This window comes from Hylobates moloch, unplaced genomic scaffold, assembly GCF_009828535.3.
Source record: "Hylobates moloch isolate HMO894 unplaced genomic scaffold, HMol_V3 SCAFFOLD_8, whole genome shotgun sequence".
Taxonomy (NCBI): Eukaryota; Metazoa; Chordata; class Mammalia; order Primates; family Hylobatidae; genus Hylobates; species Hylobates moloch.
In genome coordinates, this window is record NW_026652283.1 from 6,507,926 (window position 1) to 6,521,979 (window position 14,054).

The following is a 14,054-nucleotide window of genomic DNA, read 5'->3' on the forward strand; positions in this document are numbered from 1 at the left end:
GCCTGGCCAACACGGTGAAACCCCGTCTCTACTAAAAATACAAAAATTAGCCGGGCATGGTGGCAGATGCCTGTAATCTCAGCTACTCGGGAGGCTGAGGCAGGAGAATCGCTTGAACCCGGGAGGCGGAGGTTACAGTGAGCCAAGATCGCACCATTGCACTCCAGCCTGGGGGACGAGAGCAAGACTTCGTCTCAAAAAAAAAAAAAAAAAAAAAAAACTAGCTAGGTATGGTGGCGTATGCAAATAATCCCAGCTACTCGGGAGGCTAAGGCAGGAGAATTGTCTGAACCAGGAAGTCGGAGGTTGCAGTGAGCCAAGATCACGCCACTGTACTACAGCTTGGTGACAGAGCAAGACTCCATCTCAAAAAAAAAAAAAAGAAGCAACTCTATTCCTCACCCAAAATCACTCACCTGTGATTCCAATAGCTCTGCTTGAACAGGTCGTAATCCTGGATCTCCACATCCTCACTCTCCCAAGAAGCCTGATCGTAAGGTAAGTCCCGCCACTTGATCAAGTAATGGACGTGGCCCTTCTTGTCCACACTGCAAGTCAAGGAGAGAAAACTCTCAGAGCCAGAAAAGACAACCCTCCTCACTTCCTCTCAAAAACTGGCAACACCATATGTTTCACAGCAGGCCTCGAGGTATGCCACAGATCACGTTTTCAGAGCCTCTACTAGACCAGTCTTTGACCAAAAATTATCTCTAATTTATACTTTCCTACAGCTCAAACACCAGAATTCAGTCAGTTAATAATTAACATAGAGTGTTGGCTGGGTGTAGTGGCTCACACCTGTAATCCCAGCACTTTGGGAAGCTGAGGCAGGCAGATCGCTTGAGGCCAGGAGCTCAAGACCAGCCAGGCCAACATGGCAAAACCCTGTCCCTACTAAAAAAGAAAAAAAATTAGCCAGGCGTCAGGCCGGGCGCAGTGGCTCACACCTATAATCCCAGCACTTTGGGAGGCCGAGGCAGGCGGATCACCTGAGGTCGGGAGTTCGAGACCAGTCTGGCCAGCATGGTGAAACCCCGTCTCTACTAAAAATACAAAAATTAGCCGGGCGTGGTGGCAGGTGCCTGTAATCCCAGCTACTCGGGAAGCTGAGGCAGGAGAATTGCTTGAACCCGGGTGGCAGAGGTTGTAGCAAGCTGAGATTGCGCCACTGCACTCCAGCCTGGGCGACAGAGCGAGACTCCATTTCAAAAAAAAAAAATCCGGCAGGCGTGGTGGCACACGCCTGTAATCCCAGCTACTCTGGAGGTTGAGGCAGAGAATTACTTGAGCCTGAGAGGTGGAGGTTGCAGTGAGCTTAGATCATGCCACTGCACTCCAGGCTGGGCCACAGAGCAAGACTCTGTCTCAAAAAATATAATGAATAAATAAATAAATAGGCTGAGTGCGGTGGCTCACGCCTGTAATCCCAGCACTTTGGGAGGAGGAGGCGAGTGGATCACAAGGTCAGGAGATCAAGACCATCCTGGCTAACACAGTGAAATCTCGTCTCTACTAAAAATACAAAAAAAAAAAAAAAAAATTAGCCGGGCGTGGTGGCGGTGGCCTGTAGTGCCAGCTACTCGGGAGGCTGAGGCAGGACAATGGCATGAACCCGGGAGGCAGAGCTTGCAGTGAGCCGAGATCATGCCACTGCACTCCAGCCTGGGTGACATGTCTGTCTCAAAAAAAAAACAATAACAAAATAAATAAAAATAATAACAAAGTGTCAGGCGCAATAGCTCACGCCTGTAAACCCAACACTTTGGGAAGTTGAGGCAGGCAGATTGCTTGAGCCCAGGAGTTTGGGACTGCTATGAGCAGTGATCACGACACTGCACTCAAGCCTGGGCGACACTGCACTCAAGCCTGGGCAACACAGCTAGACTTTGTCTCAAAATAAATAAATAAATAAGGCTGAGCGTGGTGGCTCATGCCTGTTAATCCCAGCACTTAGGGAGGCCAAGGCAGGCAGATCACCTGAGGTCAGGAGTTCAAGACCAGCCTGGCCAACATAGTGAAAACCCCGTCTCTACTAAAAATACAAAAATTAGCCGGGTATGGTGGTGGGGGTGCCTATGCCCAGCTACTGGGGAGGCTGAGGCAGGAGATTCACTTGAGCCCAGGAGCCCAAGGTTGCAGCGAGCCGAGGCTGCACCACTACACTCCAGCCTGGGCAACACAGCAAGACTCTATCTCAAAAAAACAAACAACCGGGTGTGGTGGCTCATGTCTGTAATCCCAGCACTTTCACCTGAGGTCAAGAGATCCAGACCATCCTGGGCAATGTGGTGAAACCCCGTCTCTACTAAAAACACAAAAAATTAGCTGAGCATGGTGGCTTGCGCCTGTAGTTCCAGCTTCTCAGGAGGCTGAGGCAGGAGAATCACTTGAATCTGGGAGGCAGAGGTTGCAGTGAGTCGAGATCACGCCACTGCACTCCAGCTTAAAAAAAAAAAAAAAAAAAAAAAAAAAAAAAAAAAAGGCCGGGCGCGGTGGCTCACGCTTGTAATCCCAGCACTTTGGGAGGCCGAGGCGGGCGGATCACGAGGTCAGGAGATCGAGACCACGGTGAAACCCCGTCTCTACTAAAAATACAAAAAATTAGCCGGGCGTGGTGGCGGGCGCCTGTAGTCCCAGCTACTCGGAGAGGCTGAGGCAGGAGAATGGCGTGAACCCGGGAGGCGGAGCTTGCAGTGAGCCGAGATTGCGCCACTGCACTCCAGCTTGGGCGACAGAGCGAGACTCCGTCTCAAAAAAAAAAAAACAAAAAAAACCAATGTCTTCCAAGTCTAAGTTACTGGTGACATTGGTGACATCCATTTTCCCAATCCCTCTAGCAGGAGTCTCCCATGGAGACTGCCTATCTCCCGTGTGCTCAGCTGGGTACCTGTGGTTGAGGATTCGGTGGATCATCATCCACTCAGGTTTTATCCCATAGCGATAGAAGCGTTCCTCCATCTCTGCAAATTTAGGGTCCTTGTTCTTTCTCTTTCGGCTTTTCTCTTCATCACCACCAAAGTCCCCAGAAGGTGGCTCATCCATATCATTCTTCCGCTGATAGTTTCGGAACATTACCTGACAGTGCAGCTCCAGCTTTGAGCAGAAAGACAAAATCAGCCACCAAGAAGCTGCGTTCATTCCTTCTATCCACAAGGCTCTTTTATCACTGTCCTCTTCATCGTTAGCCCCTACATCTCCAGCCTATCCTAAACTTACCTGCAGTTCAGAAACCCAGGAGCAGTGCCAGTAAGACATGCCTTGCCATTTCACAAAAAACTGCCGCTCTGGCCGCCCCTCCAAGGGCTTTGGGGAGGGCGTGTTGGGATCAGCATCTGGAGGCCGCGGCACTGGTGTGGGAGATGGTGGCTGACCCCACTTCCAGATTAGGATCTTCTGCACTTTGCCCTTCAGAGCTGGACACTGAAAGAAAAAGAGACAACTTAATCTCAAATCATAACCATGGGAGGAGAAGGCACAGCCCACAGTCTCAACTTCGTCAAAGGACGATTAAGATCTCATTTCAGACCTGGAGCAGTGGCTCATGCCTGAAATCCCAGCACTTTGGGAGGCCGAGGTGGGCAGATCAGGAGGTCAAGAGATCGAGACCATCCTAGCTAATATGGTGAAACCCCGTCTCTACTAAAAATACAAAAATTAGCTGGGCGTGGTGGCGCGCACCTGTAGTCCCAGCTACTCGGGAGGCTGAGGCAGGAGAATCACTTGAATCTGGGAAGCAGAGCTTGCAGTGAGCCAAGATTGCCCCACTGCACTCCAGCCTGGGGGACAGAGCCAGACTCCATCTCAAAAAAATAAAAAAAGATCTCATTTCAAATAAAATCTAATTCCAGGACTCCTCTAGGGAGAAAATACAGGTTGAGGACCCCTCGTGAAATGCTTGGGACCAGAAGTATTTTGGATTTCACATTTTTGGATTAGCGTGCTCAACCTGTGATAGAATTCCCTCTCCATTTCTGGACATCATCCAGGATTTGCATGCCACCATCACTCCTATCTGCTTAACAGAGCTAGTAGTTAGACTTTAATAAGCCAGAACAATCAGGAAATCAACAGACTTAGAGCACAGAATTCCTCCCTTAAGCAATCTAAAAGCAGTAAGTGGCCCTATTAAACATTCTAAACTGGCTGGCATGGTGGTACACGCCTGTAATGCCAGCACTTAGGGAGGACAAGGGAGCAGAATGGTTTCAGACCAGAAGTTCAAGAGCAGCCTGGGCAACATAGTGAGACCCTGTCTCAACAGAAATTTTTTTTTTTTTAATTAGCTGGATGTGGTGGCATGCACTGGTACTCCCAGCTACTCAGCAAGAGGCTGAGATAGGAGGATCACTTGAGCCCAAGAGTTGGAGGCTGCAATGAGCTACGACTACACCACTGCACTCCAGCCTGGATGACAGAATGAGACCCTGTCTCCAAAAAAAAATTTTTTTAACAAAAAAATTAAAAACATTGTAAGCTAGCAAGACCCTGAGGCAGGGTGTCAACACAGGGACAAATGTTCTCAGCTAGAAGAACACTGCTTCAGCTCCTCTTAAGAGAGCTGGCAAAACATCAACTCCTCAGTTTGAAGTTAGTCCTACATTTTCCCAGGACAAAAGTATCCCAACACTATAGGATGAAGGAAAATACCTTTCTCAGGGCTGAAAAGCTCACAGTTCCTCTCCTGCACCCCAGCCTCACAATAGCCTACATAGAAAAGACTACACTTTCCACATCTTTTGCCCCGGCTGAGATCAGTCACTCACCGTACAACGGGGACAGAGCCATTCACCGTTGGGGATCTCTGGAAGTGGGGGATTCAGGCAGTGGATGTGGTAGGAAGAAGGACAGGTATCACAGCAGAGCAGTTCCCCACCATCCTTGCAGACCCGACAGAATTCCATATGGTGGTCATCCTCCTCTTCGAGGTCTCCCCCAACCTCTTCCAGGATCTCCTCACCCTCCGAATTGTCCTCTTTAGCTTCCCACTGGATGCCTTCCTTCTCCTGCAGTAAAGGACCACAGATTCAGATTATTACCCCCGCCCACCCACCAAAGTCTGAAGCCAGTGCCCATCATTCCTTTGAATGCTTCCCAAAGCTCACAACCCGCAGCACCAGCATTTCGATTTCCATCCAGGCCTCAAAGAGCTTTACTGTCCCACCCTTCTTCTCATGGGTTCCAAGGGGCCACAATGGCCAGACACTCACGCAGTGTGGGCAGCTCCACTTGCCCTCGGGAGCCTTCTCCATGTCGGGATCCAAGCAGACCATGTGGTAAGCACGGGGACAGGTATCACACAGGATGATCTCACCGCCTTGCTGGCACACCTCGCAATAGTCCTGGTGGTCTGTCTCATAACCATCCACAGCAGTCACCTCCTCCTCGCCTGGGCAAGGAAGAGGGAAAGCCCAGTTATTGGAAAAAAACTACCTCCCCCCACCCCCCAACCCCTATCTCCTTAGGGAGATTCTTCCCCAATCACTCCCACCTCATCCCATCACAAATAAACAGAAGAGAAACACACCTTTCTTTTTCTTTTTAGTGGTTCGCAGTTTCTTGCGGCTGCGGCTACTACGGCTGGTGGAACCATCAGAAACAGAATAGCTATTGATACTGGCATCATCGAAGTCAGATTCCACATCCAAGTCATCATCCTCACTCTGGCAGGATGAAAAAGAGTAAGGTTAGATGTTCAAGCCAAGGGAAAGGACAGAGTGGCAGAGAGGGGAGTACTCTCTCACTGGGGACACCAGAATCCCAGCAAGCACCGTTATACAGGGAGCCTAGTCTCATCTTGTTCTGTGGGAAACTCCCCACATTCTTACGTGCCTACTATGAAGGACAGGTCCTGATATACGGTCACATCCTTTCTATTAGACATGGCACCCTCCCTAAAGCGATGGGCTGGGCTCTCACCGAAGATCTCTTACGCTTGGAACCAAAACCTCCCAGCTTGATTTTCAGGGGAGCTACTTTCTTGGGTTTAGGCTTCTTGGCATCAGGTACGCGAGGGCTGCCCTTGGGCTTCCTCCGAGCATTGGGACCTAAAATCAGGATACATGCAAATATATACCACAATACCAAAGATGGGGAAAACAAAATCTTCTCCACCTAAGCTTGCTTCCCCACATTCAGATTCCCAAATTTCCCTCCAAAATCCAAGACTCCAATTTGGGAGGCCGAGGCGGGCGGATCACGAGGTCAGGAGATCGAGGCCACGGTGAAACCTCGTTTCTACTAAAAATACAAAAAAATTAGCCGGGCGTGGTGGCAGGCGCCTGTAGTCCCAGCTACTTGGAGAGGCTGAGGCAGGAGACTGGTGTGAACCCGGGAGGCGGAGCTTGCAGTGAGCCAAGATTGCACCACTACACTCCAGCCTGGGTGACAGAGCGAGACTCCGTCTCAAAAAAAAAAAAAAAAATCCAAGACTCATTCCTCCCTCCTATCTCCTACCTTAGGGCTGACAGAACAGCATTCCCGTGCTCTGTCTTTGACATCTTAAGCCCACACTAGACACCCCCACTCCCATTTGAACCCCATTTCACCTTTGCCCTCCTTGGTCTTGGCCTTGCGGATAGGCACCTCCACAGGGGGAGGTGGCGGTGCAACCTCAGTGGCTGTCACCATGCTCTCCACCACAGCCACCGCTGCTGCTGCCGCAGCTGCCACTGATGCCCCAGAACTGCCTTTGAAGGGGTTATTGGTACTGAACTCCCGCCATTTTGCACCCAAAACCATCATCATCTTGGAGACAGCAATCTTGGGATTTTTGGCAGCAATGAGGGGTCTGGTGGAGAAATGCACAAGAGCAGAGGGAAAGGTTTAAGAATAAAAGAAAGAAAGAGAAGTAAGAAGAGATAATAGAAAGATTCTCCTCCCCCTTCCCCAAGCCCCTTCTGTTTTACCTGACAAACTGGCTGAAGGCCTTGTAGTTGGTGAGGGTTCGATAATCCTCCTCTGAGAACACATGGTCAATGTCTTCCATGCCCCAGTCTTCCAGGAGCTGAGCAGATGATTTAGGCTCCTGCAGAAAGAGCAAAGTCAAGTACCTGCCACCTAGTGCCCACACTTGCTAAGCAAATTTGTGTGGAAAAACCAGAGTAACAGAGTTAAGAGGAAAAAAAGAGAAAGTGTTCTAAAGGACAGTAAGGTGTCTAAGAAACAAAAGGACAAAAGTTTAACAGTACAAAGAAGAGGATGGAGGTCCAGGCACCTTTGAATCATCATCATCGTCATCCTCCTCCTCCTCCTCCTTCCGCTTGGATTTGCTCTTCTTCTCTTTCTTAGGTCCAAGCTTCTTCTTCTTCTTCTTGCCAGGGGTATAGTCGCTGCCCTCACTGTCTGAGCGCAGAGCCACCTCTTCCTCCTCCTCCACAAACTCTGGCCCCTCCCCAGAGCTGTCCCCCAGCTGCCGGCATAAGAGCATACGCTGGAGCAGGGAAAGGGGGGGAGAGGGAGACAGACACACACATGCTACACACATGCTGACCTCAGGACAGCCCTGAGGCTCATCCCCAGAACCTGGCCCACCACTCCTCAGAAAGAAACAAATGCCCTCAGCCCTTCAACCCTTCTCAGAGCTCCTCCCTTCTTCCTCTGATTCCCCGTAACATTCAGTCACCCACTCACCTCCTTTTTTTGGCGCTTGCTCTTAGGGATTTTAGGGTCCCGAGGTTTCTTAGGCTTTTTCTTCTTCTTGAGCTTTGGAGTCTCTGTTTCTGACAAATCCTCCTCTGGGTCCTCTTCATTTTCTACATATATTTGGCAAAGAGTGGTAGGCAGGGAAAAGATCAATAGCAAAAGGTTAGGCCCTAATCCAGAGGCTTTAGACTTTATTCCCCACCTCTTGTCCCAGATTCCTCTGAAGAGAACTGCTATACTCTGTACAGAAGGAAGCTGATACCCAGGACAAAAACAGACAAAGAGAGAGCTGTATATACCCGAAATAGGCCTGCCAGGCCAGACCAGGCCCACCTCGGGCAGCTGTCCAGACCCTGGCCTCCTCTCTCCCATTCCTACCAGCAGTCCTCTAGATGTTCACCAGTATGGCTGAACTGAGCTGCTTAGAGTTCACCAAGTAAGAGAACTAGGTTTAGGCCTCCTGTAACTGGCCACCAAGTTATTCTTTAAACCAGGGAATGAGAATGAAAGATCCTACTCAAGGCAAAAACTATAGAATATACCTTCCCAGAGCAGGATCAGTTCAGGGGTCTCGGAAACCACACCCTTCTCTAACCACTTGGAAGTCCTCACTGCTCAAATTAACCAAAACCTCCAAGTCCTAGGTTCAGGTGCCAGCCCAGTCTCATGCCCACTTCTAAAATACAATTCCCTTTCCCCATCTCCAACCCTAATGTTCCTCCTCAGCTTCTCCTGGGTCAGCAGCCTCTTCTCCCTAGGGGCCCAAATCAGCCCAGCTGTCACCATCTCCCCCTGCACCCGCCCCCCAGCAATCCTCCTCCCATCTGGCTCCAGCTCCTCCCCTGGCTGGAAGCACACACAAAGCCTGGGGTAATACTGAAAGCTCCTGGGCAAGGATAGGTGGGAAGGGACACAGAGAAGGCCAGGAGGCAGCTTCCTTTGTAACAGACATTCACACCAGCTCCGACTCCCTCCTCCCTCCTCTCTCCCTCTTCCCAAGCCACCCCCGCCCAAACGGGGGTGGGTAGAGAAAGGAGTGGAGAGAAGAAGGGAGTGCCTCACCCACTGAGGAGAGGGAAAATGGCTCCTGACCGCAGAAGCCAGCCCAGGGCACCCAGCTGCCAACATAGGACAGACAGGAAGTGGCAGGGGAGAGGGCGGGTTTGAGAGAGGTGAGGCGGGGGGTGGGGGGAGACTGCCCTCATAGAAGCCTCCCCAAATTATTACCTGGCCCCAGGTCCAAATGCCACCTACTCTGGGATGACACAGTTCACAAAAGCCCACCCTAATGTCCTAAGCAAGGAAACCCAAGGAAAGCGAGACAAACATGAAGGTAATACTAAGAGAAGAACTCGATTACTCCCTCAATCATAATTATTTTTTCAATCATCAGAGCTGAGATTTAACAAAGGCTCAGTGAACCTGCGGTCAGCGCATACAACCTTCTCCTCAAATTTCTGATACCCAAAAGATTTAGTTTGAGGAATGGAGGCCCACAAGAAGTCTCTGAAGCTCAGCTTCCTCACCACCCCCACCCAGATTCCTATCCAACATATGGGAATGTCTGCACAAAAAAACGGAGCAGGACCTAGACAGTGGTAGAAGATAATATCCCAGCCGGGTGCAATGGCTCATGCCTGTAATCCCAGCACTTTGGGAGGCTGAGGCGGGCAGATCATTTGAGGTCAGGAGTTCGAAACCAGCTTGGCCAACATGGTGAAACCCTGTCTCTACTAAAAACACAAAAATTAGCCAGGCATCGTGGTGGGTACCTGTAATCCTAGCTACTCAGGAGGCTGAGGCAGGAGAATCGCTTGAGCCCAGGAAGCAGAGGTTGCAGTGAGCCAAGATCGCACCACTGCACTCCAACCTGGGTGACAGAGTGAGACCCTGTCTCAAAAATAAAAAAGAAAGTAATATCCCTCCTTCAATCCCTGACATGTTCTTAGCTCTTTAACCCCCAAAATTAGCCCTAAAATGTGTCTGGCTCCCCACTTCCTGAGCTAGACAGATACTAGGGAATGAGACATTAGGCTGCACAAAGCACCATCAGCCTCCCTGCTTCTCAGCCCAGAATAAGACTAGGCACAAGAAAGCCCCTCCCATTCCCCCTTGGGAATGGAACATCAGCCTGGATTTCACCAGAAAGAATCATTTTCTTAAGGACTTTTCCCCACCAATCCCCAAGTCAACCCCCAACCCCCAACAGCTACATCTCACCACCCCCATAAAAGCTGGAAGTGGAGACAAAGACAACCCATAGAGGCAAAGGGGACATCCTTCCATGCACATGGAGCCCTCAAACTTCTCAGGCAAATAATATGCTGAAATGGCAAACCGCAAACTGACTGAGATATAGAGAAGATTTAGGAAAGGGACAGGAATGGGGTGTGGCAAGTGGAAAAAGTGGGTCATGCTACAGCTAAGGACAGAGTTCACAGCTCCTGCGCAGCTCCCGGTCAACATGAAAGGCAGCCCCAGCCCAAGGGGCCAATGGGAGGCCAAAATGTGGAACCCACAATGTCTAGGCAGCACTACTGTTTCTCATGCCCCTCTCAGGGTCCCCTTACCAGCACCACAACCCTGCCCTCACCTTGGGCAAGGGCACGGAAATCTGCCCCTCTACTCTACACAAGGATGAAACCAAGTTTCTCATCCCAACAGCTGAGACTCCATGACAACACTAACCCCTCTCCTAAATGGCCTCAGGTTGAAGAAAAGACTTCCAACTTAAAAAGTGCCAAATGTGAAAGCATCTCTTCCAGACCACCTCAACTTCCACTGAAGCTAAGAAGAGAGAAGGCAGAAGTGAATGATGCTAGATGAGAAACAAAAACAGGATCAGCAGTCTCCAGAACGAGAACAGTGGAAGCAGAAGGAATGAAGAAATGACATGCAGGAAAACAAAATTAAACTAGAAAACATGAAGGTCAAGGAAACAAGTAGGTGACATAGCTAGGGGCTCTGAAGAAGGACACAGAAGAGAAAGACGTCTGCTTAGGAACATGACATCAACCATCATTTGAGGATAGACAACGGCTCCCCCAATCAGGCAGGGTGGTTATAACCATACGGGTTTGGCCAGTTCATGGAGCCACACCAAAACACAGGTAGCGCAACCCCTAGCACACCTACGCAGACACTTCACACTGCCAGCCTAAACCCCAGGCTACCTCATAGAGGCAGAAGCCACTAGGAAAAAAGCCAAAATTATGTCCACTCACCAGGAGAAGAGGGGTGCCCTCCCTTCTTTTGCCCCTCTTCACTAGGCTATTACATCCTCCCGGAGCCCCCATCACTTCCCCACTCAAAACATTCCAGCAATCTGCCTGGCTAAAAGCACTCCAGATCCTGCTGAGGAGCGCGATTCAAACTTCACACAGTTGAGACAGCACAGAAAACCGGTAACCGATCAGAAGCTAAAAATAATCAGATAGAGTGTAACCAGCACTCCCTCTTTCCTTTCCACAGCGGCAACCACAAGATCCTACTAGCACAGATGCCCGGCTGGTCTTTCAAACAGAATCCTCGACGCCCCCCTCCACCACCACCACCACAAGCCTCCAGGCGTCCCAGCTACCTGCATTCCTCCGAGGACCCACACACCAGGTAATGCCTGCCAGCCCAGAGAGCTCCCTCAACTGGGAACTGCAGAGCATTCCTCAAGACAGAGTGCAGCAAGCTGGCATCTCCGTGCCCAGGAGGCACATGGCTTCCACCCCCCTCACACCAGAGCTCCGCAGAAGGGAACCACTCCCTTCGAATACCCTCCACCTCCGGCTCTGCACAGAGACAGCGGAGCAACACAGCCCTGCCTCACCAGAGGAGTCACTCGGTAGAGCCCCAGATGCCTCCTTCCCGCCATGGGCCCTTGGGGAAGATGTTACCTGGGTGGGGTGGGGGCAGGCTGTTGTTCAAAAGTGCATCCATATCCTCCTCCTCACTGCCCGCCGAGCAGGGGGACGGGGAGCCCAGGCCCGACGCCATCCCCTTCCGCTCCCGGCCAGGGAATTGGCCCAGCTGCTCCTGCCGGCGGCCTGGGGCCCTCTACACTGGCCCGAGTCACTGTGCGGGGGAAGGGGGAGAAACAGAGAACAGTCAGTGACGCGCACTGTCCCCCTCCCCCACACCCACCCGCTCTTTCCGCCCCCCACCCCAGCCACCCTAGCAGGGCACCCGAACCGCTCAGGCTGAACTTAGTTCCACACTCCTCGGGGGCAGCCCGGAAGCCGGCTCCCCGGCAGGCGCCCCCACGGAGCGAGGGAGCGACGCCTCCGAGGGCAGGCTGGTGCAAGCGCGGGGTGGGGAGACGCCGGGCTGGACCGAGCGGGGTGTGACGGGGGAGGGGGTCCGAGTGGCAGCGGCGCGGGGGGGCCAGGGGAGGCCGCAGGCGGCGAGGCGCTCGGGGACACAAGGTCACTTGGGGGTGGGGGGGCGCCTCCCTGCGCCCGGGGAGGGGCCAGTCCCCAGACAGGGCAGCTCTCCAAAGGCTGTCCTCTGGGACAACTCAGGTTCTCCTCAAGAGCTGCGGGGACGAGGGGGCGTGGAGGCTCGGGCGCTGCGGGGGACCGGAGGCAGGGACGCGGGGGGCGAAAGCGTCCCACCGGGAAGGGGGCCGGGCCACGTGTCCCGGGGGGCAAGTGATCAAAGGGCGAGAGGGTGGGCGCCGGGCATTGTGGGAGACCAAGCCGGAGGCGGGGGGTCGCGGGGAGCAAGACTCTGGCAGGGTTAGGGCGGGGGCTGGGGAGGAGGCCGGGCGTCCTGCAAGGCCGGGAAAGGAAGGGTCGGCTCCTCTGGGCAAGGGGCGGTCCGCGGGTCCGGAGACGCCTGAGGAAGGGGCGGGTGACGGGATGACCCTCGGGGCTGGTAGGGCCGTGAGGGGCGTCTCTTTGGGAACCCCGCGCTCTCCTCACCCCGGAGCCGCCGCAGGTCGCGCTGGGTCCGGCTCGGTGTCACTCCCGCTCCGGATCCTCCTCGCCGCGGCCGAAGGGGGGAAAATGGCTCCGGCTCCAGCGTCGCCTCTTAAAGGGCCTGAAACACCGGCCGGGAAATCCCACCGCACAGGCCCCGCCCCCCCCCGGCCCCCCCAAAACACCCCCCCCCCCCCCCCCCCCCAACACACACACACAAACACACAACACACACACCCTGCCCCCCCACATTTCATACACATATGCCAGGGGCTGCTGACATCTCATAATATTGCAGACCTTTTGCAACTAACCCTCTTAGACATCCCATAATAGCCATCCTTTGCCAACTTCTTCACTCTTGGCCCTAATGCTAACATCCCATAATAATTCATCACCCCTCCTTCCTCATGGCCATCCCATAATAAGCACCCCTCCCAGCACTTATGCCTCATATCCCATAATATTCAGCCCCATCCCCCACAGACATCCCATAATAACCATCCTTCATCCACCCCCAGTTTGATATCCCATAATAGTCAGAAACTCACCCCCCCCATACTACAACAACGGACACTCGGCCTCCTCCCACACACATCCCGTAATAATCAGTCTCCCACTTTCTATACTGACATCCCATAATAACTAACCCCCTAGAGCTGCCCTCAGTCCCTGCAGGCCAGGGTCTAGAGGCTCACATCACCCCCAGCCTTCCCTCTTCTAGCTCCACAGCCTATAGTAAGTACCCCTCCTCTATCAAAAAGATAACCCATAATGATCAACAGCCCTACTGTCACCCCACAGATGGACATCTAATCTCTTTTCCTCTAACACTGGAAAGCTATCCCATAATAATGTTACTCTCCTACCCACATCCTGACATCCCATAATAATTGCAAGGAGCCCGTGGTCAACCAAACATACCATAATACTCCCAACACAACCCAGTGTCACATCCCATAATGCTTCATCTCCACTCTACCACCCCATACCCTTCGAGCCAGGCATCCCATAATATTCATATTCTTCCCACCCCCATCTCCAGGCGCTGTCAGTCTATTCTAACACCCAGAGCAGAGAGGGCCAGGAAGGCTACCCACGCTTCCCTGTCCCCGCCCCCACTTGCACACACCTTAATCCCTTTCTGGGCCAAAGCAGTATCCTGGCAAAAAGCCTCCTGATGTGTGGGACCCCAGCTTCCCTCATACCATCATTTCCAGACACTAGGGGGCTGGGAGCCCACCTAGGGCCCCACCCAGTCCCACCAAAATCTAGGTATTTTCCAGATGCTTTCCTCCAGCTCCTGTTTTGAGGAACACCAACCAACCAAAATACCAAGCTGACAGATGAAACATTTACATGAAGTCTAATTCACCCTACAGCATCCCATAATAATTACCCACTCCCATCCAAAGACTATCTCTCAACATTCTAGCAATCCTCCCCCTCACCACACCCCCAGGTCAGGGATCTTTCACCAACACCCCCAGGCCACTCTTGGGG

The 14,054-nt window shown here is 52.4% G+C and overlaps 1 protein-coding gene across 1 annotated transcript in view; it reads right to left on the reverse strand.

The window, feature by feature from the left end:
- Window positions 1-12,694, reverse strand: part of CHD4 (chromodomain helicase DNA binding protein 4) — a 43,209-nt gene extending 30,515 nt beyond the window's left edge. The window contains 13 exon segments of the mRNA XM_032159414.2: window positions 403-548; window positions 2,888-3,093; window positions 3,217-3,420; window positions 4,764-5,003; window positions 5,208-5,386; window positions 5,525-5,660; window positions 5,917-6,044; window positions 6,546-6,787; window positions 6,906-7,024; window positions 7,214-7,408; window positions 7,630-7,751; window positions 11,529-11,706; window positions 12,555-12,694. Coding sequence (XP_032015305.1) covers window positions 403-548; window positions 2,888-3,093; window positions 3,217-3,420; window positions 4,764-5,003; window positions 5,208-5,386; window positions 5,525-5,660; window positions 5,917-6,044; window positions 6,546-6,787; window positions 6,906-7,024; window positions 7,214-7,408; window positions 7,630-7,751; window positions 11,529-11,628 — 2,017 coding nt within the window. The 5' untranslated portion in view covers window positions 11,629-11,706; window positions 12,555-12,694.
- Window positions 12,695-14,054: the final 1,360 nt, after the last annotated feature.